This window comes from Malurus melanocephalus, unplaced genomic scaffold (genome assembly GCF_030028575.1).
Source record: "Malurus melanocephalus ecotype Western Australia unplaced genomic scaffold, MMel_1.1 scaffold_113, whole genome shotgun sequence".
Taxonomy (NCBI): Eukaryota; Metazoa; Chordata; class Aves; order Passeriformes; family Maluridae; genus Malurus; species Malurus melanocephalus.
In genome coordinates, this window is record NW_026623345.1 from 2,004,396 (window position 1) to 2,023,447 (window position 19,052).

General features: G+C 38.3%; 1 protein-coding gene across 3 annotated transcripts in view; it reads left to right on the forward strand.

The window, feature by feature from the left end:
• KIF24 (kinesin family member 24) overlaps positions 1–19,052 on the forward strand; it is a 29,692-nt gene that overhangs the window by 1,808 nt on the left and 8,832 nt on the right. Inside the window, exons 2-13 of one of the 3 annotated variants that reach the window (XM_057369639.1) lie at positions 370–414; positions 2,301–2,439; positions 2,954–3,049; positions 4,017–4,644; positions 7,869–8,058; positions 9,307–9,404; positions 10,615–10,830; positions 11,915–12,002; positions 13,938–14,059; positions 15,608–15,713; positions 17,514–17,585; positions 18,271–18,380. In XM_057369639.1, coding sequence (XP_057225622.1) covers positions 3,046–3,049; positions 4,017–4,644; positions 7,869–8,058; positions 9,307–9,404; positions 10,615–10,830; positions 11,915–12,002; positions 13,938–14,059; positions 15,608–15,713; positions 17,514–17,585; positions 18,271–18,380 — 1,634 coding nt within the window. In that variant the 5' untranslated portion in view covers positions 370–414; positions 2,301–2,439; positions 2,954–3,045. Of the gene's footprint in view, positions 1–297; positions 415–2,300; positions 2,440–2,953; positions 3,050–4,016; positions 4,645–7,868; positions 8,059–9,306; positions 9,405–10,614; positions 10,831–11,914; positions 12,003–13,937; positions 14,060–15,607; positions 15,714–17,513; positions 17,586–18,270; positions 18,381–19,052 lie in introns of those variants that run through there. The other 2 variants (XM_057369641.1, XM_057369642.1) reach the window with 2 other exon arrangements.

Consider the following 19,052-nt stretch of genomic DNA (forward strand, 5'->3'; position numbering starts at 1 on the left):
AACTAATGAGTACAATACACTGCTATAGTTGCCATCAGGAGGGGAAACACCCACCCACTATGCACATTCACAAACTTTCAAATTCTTCACTTTTATTTTCATAAGACCCTTGTAGATGGTTTACATGGAAAACAAGGTGGTATTTATGTTTTGTACGCTGATAAACAATTTTTATGTTTATGAAAAAAMCCTTGAAAATCATTACTAATAAAATTATGTAATGATCAGGCYAGAGTTTATGATTCAGAGTGTTTACCTTGTGCAGGATAAAAGGTGTAGTTTGCTTTTATAGGAGTATCATGTAAGATTTCTTCAGTTTATTTCACTAGTTTAAAGAATAAGTATAATGACACTTGTGTTCTCTCTCAGTGGTGACACTCAGGACAGCCAGTGGAAGTCATCTAAAATTTTCAGGTCAGTATGAGTGAGCTACAGTGGGATAACAGGACATGTGAGGGCTTTTCAAGTAGATGGTGTGCTGAGRCCTTTAATATATCAGAAGTTAATAGGGATCAAGATGTAGTGGTTCAAGTCTGCTTTATTCTTAAAATAATCTCGGTGGGGGTTTTACATMATTTATTTTATACACAGTGATTGACACTCACTGAGTATCTTTGAAGACCTTTCCTCCACCTTGAAAAGTAAWGTAAATTGAGAAGGAAAAGAATTTCTGAAAGAGGTAATTAATAATTAAAGGCATTTTAAAATGGAAAGCCAGCTTCTAGAGCATAATTTTGTTGTAAATTCATTTCCTATGGACAGCAAAACCTCTCCTTTCTGTTATTTACACCTGGCTTTTCTTTATTTCATGAGCTTGATGACCTTTAAAAAACCTCTAATACTGAAGCTGAGGGAGAATTCTGTGAAAACAAGCTGCAATCTAATTCTGTGGCTAAAGCTGGTCCCCWTGTATATAATTATAATGCTTTTTTACAACAAGTAGTTATCCACTGCCAGCATATGGAAGCCTTTTTAAGATCATTGCAAAACTTCTTGGCACTAGAAATAAGTTTTGGAGAACTCATGTTTGCCACATAGAGATTTATACCTCCACACTCACCTCTTTCTCAAAGTGTACTATTTCAAAAAGTCCTAGCCTTCTATCTCAACTCTGTTTTCAGTGAAACCACTCATATCTTTGTGAGGGACAAGKTTTTGGTATGAAAATACCACACTATGCTATGCTAAAGAATATGCATAAAGAATGCTATGCTTTTCTGCCCTCTGACACATTGTTCTCATCAGTGAGCAAACAAGTAACCAAGGAAATACTGGCTGTTACAAGACCAAAAGTCTTCTGCTTTTTTTTTTTTTTTCTGGCCAGAAGATGGCATTAACAATTTAGGATTCTTGAAAACCTCCTCTTAGTTTTCACAAAGCAAATTTATTTTGAAGAATTATGTATCTGTTAAGAAAAGTGTCTTCAGACACAAAGATCTCTACAGGGTTGGTTGAATTAAAGTATGCTTTTAATAAGGAGAAAGATATCTCTTTTTTTAGAACAACGTTTGGAAAGCAAGAAGAGTTTCACTGACAATTTCAGTTTTCCCTGAGTTCTTTCATGTTTGAACCATGCAAAATCTTTTAGCAATTGTCTACTCTAGAGATTTAAAGAAATCAGAAATGCTGGAACCCATCATTATGCCAGCCCCTATTTTTTTCCCATGGTTAATTAATTTCTTATTCCTTTRTTAGTGAATGTTGGTTTTCCTAGCTTGTGAAATTCCTGTATTCTCAATGAAGAGTCACTGGAGTTATCCCTGAAACCACTTAGATCCAGTAAGATTTATTATATCTGGGAAGGCAGATCTCAGCTCTCCTTAAGAAACCAGGTCTCATTAAGAAACCATTTAGTTGCTTTCACATGACAGAGAGTCTTAGCCAATTAGCCATGTAGAGCTGCTTACATGGCTCTTGTATGTTCTGCAGTACCTACACTACCTGAATTTTCCTAATGCTGAGAATTCTTCTGGCTTGTCTCTCCATATAATGACTATCTGTTATTTCTAGCTATTTAAATATATTTTGTTTAATTTTTAATTAGAATCTTGACCTTCAAATCTGTTATTCTCTCCCCTTGTCTGTTGCTCCTTTTTTTGAGAAAATATCTCCATTGTTTCCCTTTTTATTCTTTTTTCTCTCTCCTGTGTTCACTATTATAATTTGAACAGAGGTTACCACTGAATTAGAGTCTTTGGACACTCTGTATTTGATGTAAGGATATATAAAGAATGTAGGTATAATCTAGGACACAGAGAGTAGTCAAAATTAATTTTCTGRATTATTTTTGTCTTTAACAGATTCTCAGCACTTTTGAGACCGGTGTCTTGGCCTTGAGTTCTAGCTGCTCCTTTCATCAAACAGAAGAAGTTTCCCATGGCAGTGTGTACAGACAGTTGCACAGGACCTGTACTGGTTTTGCATTTTAAGCTACCTTATGTAAGGAGGGGAATTTTTCCAAAATGTAGTTCTTTAGATGAAATCTCAGGTTCCTGTGAATTTTTGTATGTTAGAGAAGTTGGCAAGTTGTGAATGCTTGTGAAACCCTTGCACACGTGTCATATTTAGCCTCCCTGATCTCTGGCTTTGCTATCCTGCCAGTTTTGATTTTCCCTTCCCGGGATCTAGCAGCCTCAGCAGTGATTCTGAGTTTACCTCAGAATTCAGAATCACATTACATACACATTAAATAAATTCACTTACATATGACTTTTTTGGTCTTGGAGTTTGTTGTTATTCAATCCAATTATTTTATCTACAGCATAGACTCCAARTAATTTTAGATGTTCTCTACTGTACATTTTGGCCTCTGTAATACTTTATACAGTCAGCACTTTAAAATATTAATCTTTATGATTTTATTGTTGTTATTACTTCAACATAATATATTGATTAATGATACAGACTCAAACTTGGGGGTGACCTTATTTTCTTATATAATGTCATTGTACAGAGCCTTGAAAATCCTCACAAAGAATCTACCCTGAACTGCAGGAGGAAAACTTAAACAACTGGTTTTGTTGAGTCTTACTGTGACCTTCAAACATGGGTAGGAGCAGTATTTATTAAAGTCCTAGACTGAACAAAGATATGAGAAGGCAGTGAGCAACAGATACTTGAAGTGCTATAATTTTTGTGTTTTATGGAGGAAGTAAAAATATCTGCAGATATTAATCCACTGGGTTACAGACAGCTGCAACATGTGTTGCCAGTAAGACATAAGTGAAGAAGTTGGGGGGTTTGGGACATGCTTTTCAGTGACGCATGTTTCTTTTTTGTGTTTCCCAAGAATGCAAGTGTGGCATTCCAGTGGCATATATAAATTTAGAGAAATGCTGTGTTTCAGATTTTGCAGAATATTTCTTTTTTTTTTTTTTGGTTTTTCTGTCAAGAAGACTTAGAAATGCTCTCAGGATTCATGACATAAAAGATAAAGTTACAAAACAAAACAACAGCTTTGCTGTAGTTCATCTGTAAGATGAATGGTCTTGATTAGGCAGCGTGAGGTGAGGACAAATGTAATTTTTTCCCCTCTGGTTAGTTAACTAGGGGTAGCTGAACCACATTGGACCACATGCCTTGATATTAAATTGAGTGTCTAAAATTAGGCATTTTACATTCTATATCTTGAGGACAGGGTTTCAGTAGCTGTGGCATTCATCAAGTAGACATCAGGCGTGTAGGAACTCTGTGTCAGTGAGTAATATAGCTTTGTGTGTTTCTTACATATTGCAGTACATCGCATATAATTTTAAAATACAGTTTCATAGATAAAATATTTGTTTCATGTTTTAGTTTATTGTTGTTATTGCTATGTTCTGTAGTGTTTGGCAGACTAGTGTATGTAAACTTGGATTTAAACAAGCTTCTAGCCTCTAGCTTCTTACCTTCTGCAGGTAATGGCATCAGTAAACCTGTAGTTTCTTCATTAGTAACTTTATCAGTTACTTTATCAGTTACTTTATCATGCCATGTTTTATATGATTCTGAAATCTATTTTGTTTGATTTCTTGTAGGCTCTAGGTTGAAAATGGCATCATGCCTTTATGATTGCCTTTGTGAGGCAGAACTTGAAAAATATTATCCCCAGTTTGCTGCCTTTGGTCTTCAGAAAATTGATGACCTTGCCAAARTTTCCATGGAAGATTACTCCAAATTGGGAGTCCATGACATCAGTGACCGCAAGCGACTTTTTCAGCTCATTAAAATAATCAAAATTATGCGACAGGAAGACATTGCAGACGTAAGCAAGCAAGATTTTCAACCACGTAGCCTTTTTGTTCAGCCTCGGGTGCCSAGGTCAGGTCCTCGTAGACAGCTGCGTTTCGAGTCCTTCTGTGAGGAAAACGATGGAACAGCTAACGACTCTGAATCTGAATTATATCATTCACCTGATTTCAGTGCCAATGAAGAGAAGAACAATGTAGGGGAAAGGTTGGGACACATTCCACCACATGATTCTGAACCAATCAGRTTAACTAGAAGAGACCTAAAATCTCCTGGAATAGGCACAAAAAATGACCTGAGCTGTCCAAAGGTTTCTGATGATATTGCATCTCTCCTSGGGGATTCTGAAGTTCCTGTTGTACAAAGAGTAACTCATGGTTCAGGGTATAATTATGGACTACCTCATTCCTGTATCAGGTAATAATCAGTCACCTTTGCTAATATTTCAGATTAGTCATAATTAATTTTCATRATTGTGGAGGAGAATGTGTCTTCCTCACCTCCAGATAAGCCATCCAAGTGCTACAGAGCAATGCAAAKTCTTACAGACAAGAGAGATATTAATAAACATTTGCAACTCTCCCAGTCTTATAGAAGGAATCATCTGAATTTGACCAGCTGCTACTCACCAAGGTTGTCTAAGAATAGTCTTTATTGTCTCTAAGGATTTAAGGCTTTGTTTCCTTGGTATTTGAGCCAATCTTTGTCTTTCCATGGGACTTACCTTTTAAAATATTATTTTTTCCAAAATACAGCATTGCCTGTTGTTAAATTTGTCGAACTTTTCCCAGTAGAAGGAATACAGGCTGTGATGGCTATATTTGTTTATAAAGAAATTTCTGAACTGAAGCTTTAAAAGGAAGCAGAATGAGTACAGATGGGAAGGATTACAGGCATGATGGTGAGAGGGATGCCTTGCAGCTGCTCCTTAGGCACATGATCTGTAACTTCCATGCTTTTCCCAGTGTTTAGTACCAGAGGGGCTGTGGTTGTCAAGAGCCACTGCTAAATCTACCCTGATAACATTTTTAAAGCACCAAATGTTTTTTTCCTGTTTCAGCAGCAGAGCACATAGACCTCTGCACACATAATGCCAGCAACTTACAATGCAGTTGTGGCAGTTAAAATGCAGTGAAGAGAGGTAATTTTATGAAGTTTGGGCTGGTCTAGGTAGGCTGTGGATAAGATTTGGTACAGGGAAAAATCCATGGAGTTGAGGTGTCAATTACAACTCCCTCTGAGAGTGCATGTAGGCTGGAGGAATAGATGCTTTTGCCACAGTGGAGAAGTACTAAGGTGACATAGTAAGTAGAGCACTTAAATTCTGAAATGCAAAACAACAGTTTATAACTCCCCTTGACTGGAAAAAAAAATCATTTCCACCTTCTGGAGAAGTGCAGTAACTTCCAATATATTTTGATACCTTGGTGCATTCTCTGTCTCTTCTGGAAATTAAGCCWAGGTGCAGCTAAAAGGACAGGATTTATAGGGTTGGAAAATTAAAAATTTATAAAATATAAAACCTAATGCCTCAGCTAGAGGAGTTAAAGGTCTTTAGACCTCCAGTAGAGTCATGTGTTCCCATTGTTCTCACTTTCTTTCCTTGTTCTCTTCTTTCAWATGCGCATTCTTCTGTGTCTAGCATTATGGTTCATCTTGTGGGCTTTCTGCATCCTCCTTCTGATATGTCTCAATTTTCTTGTGTTTCAAGAATTGTGCATTTTAGCAGGCTTGGAGCAGCATGCTTACACTTGGGTTTGTGATTCCTGTTTTGCAAGTGCTTAACTGCTTCACTGAATCCATCCATTCCCATGCCACCTTGTGATCTGACCACTGTCRAGGCTAATCTAATCTCATCTATGAGAGAGATTGGAAGACACAGATATGGTTTCAGATGGCAGAAGGTTAAAGAGTTCTTTTAATATGTTCAAATTTATTTTGAACTTGCCCCAGCAAATAGCTTGGTTTTGCAAAGGTGTAATGGTTCTTCTGACCTATTATTTAGTCAGGTTTCTGATGAACTGTCAAGAYTTCTGTTTGATTTTTTTCCTAGTAATGAAAAATTTTTTATTTTAAAACATCATTTATATTTTAAAAGAGCAGAAAATATAAACTTTGGGTTCAGCATATAGAATTAACATGCATTCTRTTCCCATACAAAAGATACTCAATGAAGTGTGCCTCTGTACTAGAGAGAATCTATTTTTTTTTTGTTGTCATTAACAGAGCCTCTAATTTTTCAGTTTTTCCTTTCTCCAAATATTGCAATCCCTTTTACTTCAAGCTCTTAGAGCACAGCACGGTCTTTCTGCAGGTCACCAAATCTAGCCTTTGGCACAAGAATTAGGCTTCAGAGTCTCTGATCAATTTGTTGGATGACCTTTAGTACTTAGTGATATAAACTCACACCAACTTATGAAGCATCTTATTTCAAGTGTCATTGCCTTTTTTTCCGAGGGAGGAATTTTCCATCTAAGTGCCGGGTCTAATCCTGAACTGCACAGGAAAGCTGTACTAAAATTAACATTAAAATTAAAATGAAAGAATCTCAAATAGAGATTACTTGTGTGTGGTCTTTGAAGACCACATTGTGAGGTTGACCATCTCTTGTGCTTCTGGGGAATCATAGAGCACAACAGCAAGGATACCACAAGCCTGTGGATGTAATGAGATATTGAGTAACTTGTGGGTTTGGTTTCAATTTGTTAGACAACTGGTATATAGGAGTTTTCAGTTGCTATGATAAGGGATTTTGGCATTTGGACAGAGTGGCAGAAACACTGCTTTTGGGCAAGCTGGGGCTTGATTATTTGAAATTCAAATCYAGGCTGAAAATTTGGTTGAAGACAGCTTGAAGAAGGGAGAGGTGTAATAAATACATTTTGGTTAAATTCAAGCTTATTCCTTATGCAGCATCACAAAATGCTCTACACAGCAGGTTAATCAATGAAGCATGAAATAATCCCTTGTTTCTGAGGTGTCTGGAAGSGGACTAAAGTAGAATTGCCAAAACACAGGAGCACAACTTTGTCCATTGTCTGAAACTACATAACCTCTTAAGAAAGAAGATCAAAGTTGAGACAAGAATGAGGTCAATATTTCAATTATTTTTTGAGCTGGATAGGAATATRGTGATAATAGCTCGTTTGCTGGTTTGAGTCATTTATTTGTAATGAGTTAGACAGTCTATAATGGAAAGAATTAAAGTCGAGCATGAGAAGAARAGCAACTAAGTATTACACCTTCTTGTTTACAAGATCTATTTGTACTTTTATTGTACATGATTAAGTGACTAATCCTGAGTGCAAATAATTTCAGCAAGATTAAATTTCATTACATTCACTTGTGYATTATGCCAGCTTGGATCTCATGTTTGTATACAACTGAAAATATGCCAGTCCAGCAACAAGTTCAGGAACGAAGCTGTACACACAACTATTCTTTTAAAAGAAGTGTACAAAAAGCATCAGTCTATTTAGAAAAAAAAAATCAGAAAATGTATCATGTAAGAACAAGATCTGTTACGGATATAATTTTTTATAAGCTTTAAATACACAAACATTATCTGACAAAAGTAACAAATTCACGCATATTCTAGTTGTAACCTTATTTTAAAATGTGAACCTCCACTATTGTTGTAGATCCAATACTTCTGAGAAAGAGACTCCATGGACAGAGAGTGAAAAGATCAGAGTGTGTGTCCGAAAACGTCCTCTCTCCCTGAGGGAGGAGAAACGTGGGGAGCTTAATATCATCGCAGTGGATGGTAATGACACCCTACTTCTCCGTGAGAAGAAGGAGGCGGTTGATCTTACACAATACATTTTAGAGGTAATGTGTGCTCCATTGGATGTTGTGTTTATGAGCCAGTCATTTGCATGGAAAGGTGAAGTGTGTTATGCTTGGGGTTTCCATAAGGGAAAACAGAAAAGGGCTGTTAGTATTTCTTACAGTGAAAATAAATGATGGGCTTTTCTTACAGGTCAGAGTTGTCTATATTTGTGTCACTTCTATTTATGCCAGCCTGTGCCAGAAAACCTGAACCCAGAATTTTAAGCTCTAGAAGTATGTCTCTTGCAGCTTTCTTTGTATGTGGCAAAATAAGCCCTGTGCTAYGTGCCATTGCTGCAGGAGAAATGCCTGCTGATGGCTTTCCAGGGTACTTCAGTGAGGAGTTCCATTTTTGCTGTTTCAGCACTGTAGGTCTGTTTCAATGAATCACATACACCCTCATCCCCTCCCTTCCTTTTTTCTCAAATGCTTTTGAAAATTAAGTTCCYTTTTGGTCTTTGTTTTTTACTCCCAAGTACTTGGTGCTGTCATAGYTCAAATTCTCACTTGTGACTGACAGCACCAGGAAGAGAACCGATTTGTAGAAGCAGCAAGCCATTCTCGCTCTCCTGGGTGTTATTTTTACAATCTGGCTCCTAGGAACAACTGTTTGGATTATCTGGTAGAAATTCAGTTTGGAGCTCTCTCAGGCCTGCTTCATGTGCTACCTTTTACAGTGGGACACATGCTGCATCATTTCCACAGACACTGCTTCTTTGAGTCAGATCTGGAGTGTGGGAAATTGGGTTTTCTTGACCCCATCTGAGTTCAGACAATCCAGCTTGCTTAGGAGCAGCTTCTCTCTTCTCTGGCACAAAAAAGTTTTTAAGAACAGATGCAATTAATCACAATTTAGTCACAAGTGAGAACTATTTTGAGAGTCAAGAGTTGACTCAGTTCTTTTTACTGTTACAGTCTGACTGTACATCTGTAGGCTGATTCATTTTATGAATAAGTTTTCTTTAATTAGCTTTTTTCATTCTTGTTAAAAGGTTCTGGTATCTTATGCTTCAGAATGATGCGAAACTGAGGCATTTTTGCTTCCCTTTATTTTTTCTTCCCCCACCCTGAATGCCTTGATTGCTGTGTTCCTATATAGGTTGTGCTGCATGTTATGTGTGTTAGATCAATTTGTACCTGATCCAAAGTCACTTGAAAGACTTCTGTTATTTCATTTTGCCTTTGAATGGGATTAGAGAGCAAATGAAATGTATTCATTCTCATGTAAAGATCATCTTTGTTTTTCAGCATGTTTTTCATTTTGATGAAGTCTTTGGGGAGTCGTGTACCAATCAGGATGTGTATATGAAGACAGCTTCTCCTCTCATTCAGCATATTTTTAACGGGTAGGGCATCGGTGCTTACAGTTGTTATTTTTTGCCTTGTTTTCCTATTTTATATATTGCTTGAATTTTCCTTTATGCTTCTCATCTTTTGAAGAACGTGTTCATTTCACCTTTGCCACATACCTTCCCACTTTCAAAGTATCTTTGATTGCAGTTTTGACAAAAATAAATCAGAGAAAGCTTTCTTCACATTTGGTGACAAATCTCAGTTGCAGAGGAAGGTAAAATTGGACCTCAGGTGCAACAAAAAGACAGCATGGCCAACCTAGAATAAAAAATGTGTCCCGGGATTTCTGAAGTCTAATCTTCACTCTAACAAAGGGTCCTGTGTGGTAGAGCAAACTCATCTGTTGACAAAATCTCTTTCCTGAGACTGCTGAGAGGTATTTTTGCATGTATTTTTACAGTTCACAAGGCAATAGAAATTATTAATAACCTTGTGATTTATTTCTATTATTTATATTTGCTTAGAGGTTTAATCAAATTACATACTTCCTGATTAATGGGAAATTGATGGTGACTTTACATGAGCGGTCTTATTTTCATGGAAGGTAATGAGCTAGAATATAATTACCTTTTTGAGTCTTTGAAGAAAAAGCATGTATCCATGCTGAAAATTAATAAAATGGAGTATTCTGTTACTGAAAATCTCCAAGTGTGATTGACAAGGACAGAGTAGTATGCTCTTGAGAAAAGGAAAGTGAAAAAGGAGAATGAGGCTTGTACCTTGCTRTGCAATAACCACTAAAGCCACAATTCACATTACAGCTAATCCAGTGATGCCACCAGAAGAGATTATGCTATTTTTTTCTCAGCTTTCCCCTTACTTTTCCATCCCTCCTGCTGGCATTGGTCTAATCTGACACCATGTGAGGCAAATCTGCAATCTAAGCTGGCAAGAAATCATTCACTGTGATGCTGCAGCCCTACATTTTTACCATTTATCTGCCAGGAATTTTTGAGCCAGGTTCAGTCTTTTTTTTAAGGGGGAACAGGGAAATGAAAGGGAGAGAGCCAGCACCTTGTGCCACACCAGATCTCCATAAAATATACTTGGAAATCATTAAGTTTCTGAGGTTTCCCAGAGAGGATAGGAAACCAAACCTCATTGCCAAGGGGTCACTATAGATAGATACAAGCATCTCAGAATATTATTTAATAGGTGTGAGTGAATCAGATGTGACACTAAACACATGCATTGTGTTCACAGAGGCAATGCAACTTGCTTTGCATATGGGCAGACTGGTGCTGGCAAGACTTACACCATGATAGGGAATCACCGGAACCAAGGACTCTACGCCTTGGCTGCCAAGGACATCTTTAAGCACCTGGAAGCATCACCATCCAGGAAAGACCTTACTGTTGTGATCAGTTTTTATGAGATCTACTGTGGACAGCTTTATGACCTGCTAAATGGAAGGAAAAGGTATTTAAATAGAAGCATGTTTTACTATAAGCCCAGGGTTCTGAATCAGTTGGTTACTGTTTACATGCAATTGCATTTAATGTATTAGCATTTATAGTAAAAGTTATGTATTTAATTAGAATTCTTCCTAGCAGCTATGTAGGTAGGAGTGCAGGATCTGACAGTAAATACTGTGACATTGATAGGGACTCCTGGTTTATTGTTWGGGGAAAATAAGAGCTTATGTTTGAGATACAAGCTCAGGCTCTTTTGCTTACACTGTAATAAGATAATAGYTGAACATTCATAGTAGAGAAAYAAGCTTCTTGTKGTCAGMAGTTCCTATCTTAGAATCATAGAAYTGTTTGGGTAGAAGGAACCTTAAAGATAATCTTGTTCCACCCCTGCTGCTCTGGGCTGGGACAAAGTTCCACTAGGTCAGGTTGCTCAGAGCCCCATCCARCCTGGCCTTGAACATTTCCCAGGGWCATCCACAGCTTCTTTGGAYAGCCTGTCTTGTGTCAACCRTTGTGGARTCCCTCTTYCCCTGGTCAAACATAAACTCTTGCTGTTCCTYCTGCTGTGCCCAGTGGGGCTTTGGCTCTTGCCAGTCCAATCTCTGAAGATCCTTGATGCTGCAGAGCCAGCTCACCTTCTCCCTGGGCACCTTTACCTGGCAGCCCAGTGACTCAGCCCAGCAAGCCCTTGCAGGGGATGCTGAAATATGAGTCTACCTATAAGAGCTGCTTTAAAATCCTGTGCAAAAATCTTGAGAACATGAGCAAAGCCAAATTTAGARTATGAAGAGGACTTAGAGGAGCCTGAGATGTAGTTTGAAGAGAGACAGGAACTCTAAAATGTAAACAGGGTAATTTACTTCCCTGCCTTATTATATTCCTGAACGAGCAGAAATGCATTGATAATGTCTTTTTAGCAGTGAAATTGGCACTTGTTATAAATGAAGTAGCTCTTCTGCAAATAAATGAATGACAGCAGGACCTCTCCGCAGTCAGTAGCCTTGATTGCTTTTTCTCAGTGTTGCAGCACGGATGTGTGTTGTCATTGCTGCTGTCTGAAATTTCAGAAATCTTCTTTCTATTTTCAGACTCTTTGCAAGAGAAGATGCCAGCCATGTCGTTCAGATAGTTGGACTGCGGGAGGTTCAGGTGGACTCTGTAGATGAGCTGTTGGAGGTAATGTTTGGGATGCATTCTTTGTCTTCTGCAGCCCAATTTGCCAATTTGTGAGGCATATCACTTACAGAAGTTATTTGGTGTGTAACACAAATGTGTGTTCCTGTTTAAGGCYCTGAAACTGGCAACCCCAGCAGAGAGCCAAGGGGCACTATTAAAAGTGCCTTTATTCATTAAGCTGCTTCTTGTGTTAGCCACATGCAAGCAGTTGATTCACAGCTGTTGCTTCTGCTGTCATTCCTTAGGGAAAAATTCCAGAAATTAAATGTGTCCCAGTAAGGGATCTTGAAAACTGGATATATATTTTCTCCTGGTGTGATATTTCAGGGTCCTATGAACTTAGATTTTTGTATATAAAAGATACGTGGATTTGGGACAGAATATATAAACTTAAAATTATTAGAAGSAGAAATCAGAAAATAATGAAGATATGAGATATTTATCTGATATAGGATTAAAAACTGCTGTGTGTGTGCATGATAACAGTCAAGTAATATTACGATCTGTAAACAGGAGCTGACATTCACCATGAGCAAGGCTTCAGTTTTCCTTCCCTACCTGGCTGAGTCTTAAAAGGATACTGGCAAACTTTCTGTATTGTCCTGCAACAAGCAAGATGGTTAAATCTACTTTCTATTAAGCCTGACTTTTTGTAGTTTAATTCCTCTCTTGGTAAGGAGTTGTCAATTAAAAGTGCCTGATATTGTAACTGACTCGTTAAAATTGGCATGATGTTGGCCACTTATGTTGYACTTAATTTAGTTCTTCATCTTCCCATTAACTCCAAGGTTCAGAACAAGCTGGCGGTGCTTCTGCAAGTTAGAGTGCAAATTTGCTATATAGTTGATTTAAAATTCCTCAGTATTATCACATTCCACACACAGAAGAGCTACTAAATTACTTCATTCTTACAGATATCTCGAGGGAAAAAATTGGATTGTTCACAGGTCTTTTTGAACACAGAAATGTCACTGGCTTGACTCAGAACTTCTGAGTATTCTGCAACAGAGATATGAAAAGAGCCTTGAATACATCCCTAGTTATTCACTACTCATTGATAATATTGGCTTTGATTCAGAATTATTTGCACTAGGCACTGATATAAAGCTTGGAAGCTGCAGTTGTTGGTTGGGTTGCTCATTGAGAACTGATCATTGAAAAGTGTGAATAATTCACATCTATCAGCTGAGAACATATTGATTTTGCTAGGCAGTATTTTAATTTGTTCTTACAACTAGAGCAAAAATTGGTGACTTTTCTATGAATGCTCTGCTGCAGTTAATGTCAGATTTTCTGCAACAGTCCTTTAAAGTTTTCAAAAAATAATTATCYAGATTTGTATCTTGAAGGAGACTTTGTCCTTCTGCCTTGCTTTCCTTCCTTGTTTTCTTATTTTATTGTTTTATTGAGTGTAATTAATCTTTTAGCTTTGTTCCTTACTCGGACATGATTTTTTTTGGTTATGGAAATTGAGAAAGGTTTTGACACTTCATATTTTTTGTGTGACTCTCTGGATAACTGTACTTGTCTACTACAAGAGAAAGTAAAATTTTTAAAGAATACAACAAATGGTCAGTCTCATGAATCTTGTAGGTTTGTGTCTACAGTATTACAAAAGTATGCCAGCAATGTAAGAAAGAATTTAATTTTATAATTTGGATATTTCGCAAATCTGAGTGACTCTGTGATGTGACAGCTTCTTATTTGCAGTGTGCTCTATAAGCTCTGCAGTGTCACTGCGAGCAAGCCCAYGTAAAAAGCTCTGAAATAAATATTAGAAGGCATCCAGTCTACCTTTACTGCCTTGAGCCAAGTCTCAAGCTGTAATGAACCTTTCCTCCCAATGTTTCCTCGTCTTCGGAGGACAAAATATTTTTCTGAGAGATTGTGGTTTTATTTACAATTTGCTTGGATTTTGTCCCCCTTATTTTGCAGGTGATTTTGAAGGGRGGAAAAGAACGTAGCACAGGAGCTACTGGAGTAAACTCAGATTCTTCTCGATCTCATGCCATCATCCAAATTCAAATTAAAGATGCAGCCAACAGGGCATCTGGAAGGTAAGACCAGAAGCAGAAGTGCTCAGTGCTGATGTCAAGCCCCAGGGGCATCCAAGAGACAAAGTGTTAGTGCTCAAGTGTGAGTTAAATTAGAAGACTGGGTTAAAAGGGGCTTTGAGAAGTTTCACAGTACCTTTTTCTGTTGCCAAGGAGAACATTTTAGGCACATCTGTGACAGCTTTGTCAAAATTGTTTGTGCAAATTTCCAGTGAAGGAATTTRACAGTCAAATCCATTCCGTCCTCTTCAGTGTTTAATTTGGTTGAAGGTATGTGCCTGCAGTGGACATATTCACTTGTGAACTCATCACCTTTGATGTCAKTAGAATGAAATTGTCACTTCTGGGATCCAATTCATTCTGTTCAGCAGAGTGACCTAATTTAGGTCGGATTCATTTGCCCCTCAAAGCRTTTCTGCCCTGTAATTGACTACAAAGGGAGTCTGGGATGACCAGCCCAAGTGGAGATGATTCCATTACAGATGTTTGCCTTTGGTCAGAAGAATCACAGCACYTCGCATAAACCTCCCAGATAATTTGAGTGTGCAACTATGATGCTATCTGCAGCAGACACAAAGAGCAGCTTACTTATTCTTGTGGCATCAATTTTATGTATTCAAAAACTAATTGTGCTGCTTCTCAGTCATCTYTKCTCCAGACTAAACAACCCCAAGAAATAGGTCTGAGGAAAAACATCTGTTTATCTACATTACTGCCGAGTGTCACAAAATCCTGCTGACATAACYTTTCATTAGCTGCCACACAGTCTTCTTTCCCAGGATCTTAATTTTTAGCACAAGGCAAAATGGGAGAGCCACAAGCAGTGAAGAGAGGAAACGATAGAAAAGACAGGGTTAGAAATAAAAGTATAGAGGTTATGTAGGTGTGGCATCTGGACTGGGGGGKTTTTATATGTCTGAAAGGGAGGTGGAGCTGGAGTGAGGGAAAGCTGCCAAGATGTGCCTATAAAAGAAGTCAGGGCTGTTAGAGAAAAAGAAGGACAAAGACAGTGTAACAGTCAGTACAGCAGCTGGCACCCAGAGCTAGGGAATGTGAAAGCGAGTAATGGAGTTTTGTAGAAAAAGGACAAGGATCACTGAAAGCTCAGTCTGTTACTTGCTACACTGAAAATTTAGGTTCTGTTGCCCCGAGTTTCCATTTGACATGGCAGCTGTCCATTTTAACCTGGAAGGAGAACTCAAGAAACTTACAATTTCTTTTAACTGTGTTTTTAGGAAACTACAAACATAATGATTATCTGGAGAGATTAATTTGTTGCACTTTATACAGCTTATCCATTGAACTTCAGAGCACTGTCACCATATGTAACTACACTTTCTGTTATTTAATGYTAAGATACTCTGACACTGTTCCTGCTGCTGTGCTTATTTTGGCATCACAGATATCTCCAGCGGATGTTTCTTGTTCTTCAAAAATAATAATTTCTAGTCATTCTTCTGATGCTATATGTTGCAGCCTGCTGGTTTAATAAAGAAAAAAGAAGAGGGGAAAAAAAGCCCCTAAGATAAATGTGACTTTGTTTTTTTCTAGGATATCATTCATTGACTTGGCTGGCAGTGAAAGGGCAGCTGATGCCAGGGACTCAGATCGACAAACAAAAATGGAAGGAGCAGAAATAAACCAAAGTCTTTTGGCAGTAAGCTACTACYACATCTGGGGAAGGCTTTGTATTTAATTACTAGCACGTGTTTTAGGATAGAAAGGAATCACAGAATAACATATGTATGTATTCTATGTATTCTAGTGTGTTCCGTTTAATTTGTCTCATCACTGAAAGACAATTTAAGAAGAAAGAGATTTCCTGATGAAAATTAAATATTTTTAATCCATTCTTACAGACAGGTAAACTTAGCATGGTGAACATTAGGTGTAGTATACTAAGTGTCCTGTATTTTATATGAACGTTTGTCCCTTCTAAAGAATACTGGCTTGAAATTGCCATATTTGTTTCATAAAAGCACATCTGTTCCTGCCAGTTATTTTCACCACTTGAACTCAGGCTTCTTTTTCAAATCAGGAATAAAGGACTTAAGAGCATAGAAACTAGCAATTTACACGTGGGGAGGAAGGAACAGGAAGAAATGACCTCTTAAGGCAAACTGTCTTTTATAAGTTCCCCCTTTTATAAGTTGGGCAGAGAGGGACAGAGGAGCAGAAAAATGCCATCTAAGATAAAACAAAAGTGCTTGTAAGTGTAAATGGTGCAGAAGGCTTTTCACCTCCTTTAATGCAAACAAGCAAAACTCAGTGGTGACTGGGGGCTTTTCTAAGTGAGGCTGAAGGTGATGCAGGTTCCTGGGTATGAGCCAGCAGTGCAGAAGTCAGTGCACACAACTGTACCTCTTAGTGTGCYGGAAATAGGACATGGCTTGCTCTGATTTGGGAATGTAAAAGTTCTTTTGCACAGAGGCTTTTCCTGCCCTGAAATATTTATATTTGTGCTGGRAGGTAGCCTGTGAAGTAAATGTGTTTCTGTCCTTCGTGCTACCTTGGGTGTTCGCTGGTGCATAAATGTCATGGGGAGATGGGACCTGAACAAAAGAAGTCTGATCTTAAAGGTCTTCTCCAGCCTAAACAATCCTGTGATTCCTGAGAATCCTAAGTGTAAGCTGAAACAGTGAAACTGTTTTAAAACAAACTTTAAAATCAGAGTCTGTACATTTTTGCTATAGTGTGAAACTAAGAAAATGCTTAGGCAGACTACAAGTAGAGACTGATTTAACTAGAAAGGATCTTTGGATAAACCTTTCTAACCTGAAGCCTGTAAAAACTAGCTCTGCCCTCAGTAACCACAACCCTATTCAGGCCTTTAAACTCATGGGATTTGAACTCTACTGCTGGTTTGAATATTCATGTTATTTTCAAGTGGAAGTCTTCCAGACACTGCAACTATGAGAAGCAGACTGAAAAATTGTAATGGTTTGATCTCTTACATGTTACAGGTGCAGTTTTTAATAAATACTGTAAAAGTGACAAATAAGTATCATTTAGGTGGGAGCTTGTAGAATGTGGAAAGGCTGTAAATGCTTGATGGCAGTATCACCATGACGATACTGTATTGTACTATCTCCAGAAGAAAGAAATTTGTGAGATGTATCTCAGAAAGCTCTGTTCTTTTGGTACACACACCTGTCCTGCAAGCTGCAGTGTAGTTCAGGGTACACCCAGTGTGGCTTCTGACAAGTTAGCTGTGGTGCAGGCAGCAGCTCTGTGGATCTCTGTGTGTGCTAAATGTGTGTGTATTTACCCAGTTCCTTGGRTTTGGTGTAGCCCACAGAGCCATCAGGCAGAGTACAAACTGACCTTGCAAGGGACAACACAGAGCAGGAGCCAAAGGTGACACAGGGCATTGGCAGGTTAGGTTTGATGCAGTTCAGTTCCTTGCCAGTGTGTGACTGATTTATTCTTCCCTTCTGTTTTTCCTTTCTTTTGATAGCTAAAGGAATGCATTCGGGCTTTGGATCAGGAACACATGCATACTCCTTTCCGGCAAAGCAAATTAACTCAGGTAAAATGAGCAGAAAGGCAAGAGGAGAGGTTTCCCTGATGGGGACAAAAATAAACAAACAAGCATATTAATAAATAAATAGATGGCCTGGTTCAATAACTGCTTCCTCACTTGAGAAAGAGAGGAAATGCATAACTTAGCAAATTTTAATTTTAAGAGTAATCACAGAATTAAATTAAATTTAATGTTAAGGAGAATCACAGAACTAGAGAACTGCCAATTTCCTCCAGCCAATGTGAGAGATTGGCGTGGAAAAAAGAAAGAAACAACCCAAGAGGTAAAACCCAACCAAAACCAGGGCACCACTTTGCAGACTCGTGCAGCGTTACCATCCATCCCCACCCCGTCTCAAATTAGTCTTTCATTTTCTGTTCAGTAACTGTCCTGGGAGCTTTCATCAATATTTCTTGACTCCAGCTGTAACATCTGCTTTATTCCTCAAACTCTATTGGTACCCTGGAGGCATTTGGTGCAAGGGCTTGTTCAGAGCCCTGATTAATACTTGTATTAAYTTAAAATTGCAAACAAATAAAGGCAAGACAAATAAAGGCAAGATGACTACATTTAGCAAAAAAAAAATACAGTACCTCATGCTGAATTTCTTCAGTAGATGTTGCTAATTTACAGGATATGCAAGTGAACATGAACTGCTAAGAACCCAGATTTTTTTCCCTTTGAACCCTAGGTGCTAAAGGACTCTTTCATTGGCAATTCCAAGACATGCATGATAGCCAATGTATCACCAAGCCACATAGCTACAGAGCACACCCTGAACACCCTGCGTTATGCAGACAGGTAGGAGGTGTCTTGCTGGGGTGAGAAACACGAAGGAAAAAGTAGCGTGTGATGTTTGCCATTACATTTTATTTTGGTTGTATTGAAAACATCAATTTAGGCAAGAAACRGTCTTTACAATGCAAACAAAATCACTGCCTATTCCAACGTTTATATTTTGTCTTTAAATTTTTTGGTGTTTTAAGTACTTTCTGATGACAGCTTTCAGTGATGAAAATACTAGTCTGTGCCCTATAACTGCAAGATTACTGACCTCAGCAATCAAAAGCTTTGGTTTAGTTTTGATTAGATTAGATTCTGCTTAGAATGTGTGCAAGTCCTTCACCCTCCCTGCTACAGAGCAGGAGGTAAAGTACAGGCTGTACAATGCGGGTGTTAGAAGGACAAGAGGGACTTGAGAGGCAAGAGGAGCAAAGGGAACAGCTGAGGGTTGTGTCAGTAGGGGAAATTAATCAGTTAATTAACCAGTTAATCAGCTTTTCACAGTTGTCCTGGTGAGTGTGACCCAGGAGCAGTGCAGCCCTGTGCACATCAGCTCAGCTATGGAGCCCCACTGCAACTACTCCACAAGTGCTACTTTGTGCCTTATGGGACTCTGTAATGTGCTGTGGAAAGTACCACCTTGCTCTGCTGCAATGTAATGTGTGGAAATGCCACCCCTTTCTCTGAAAC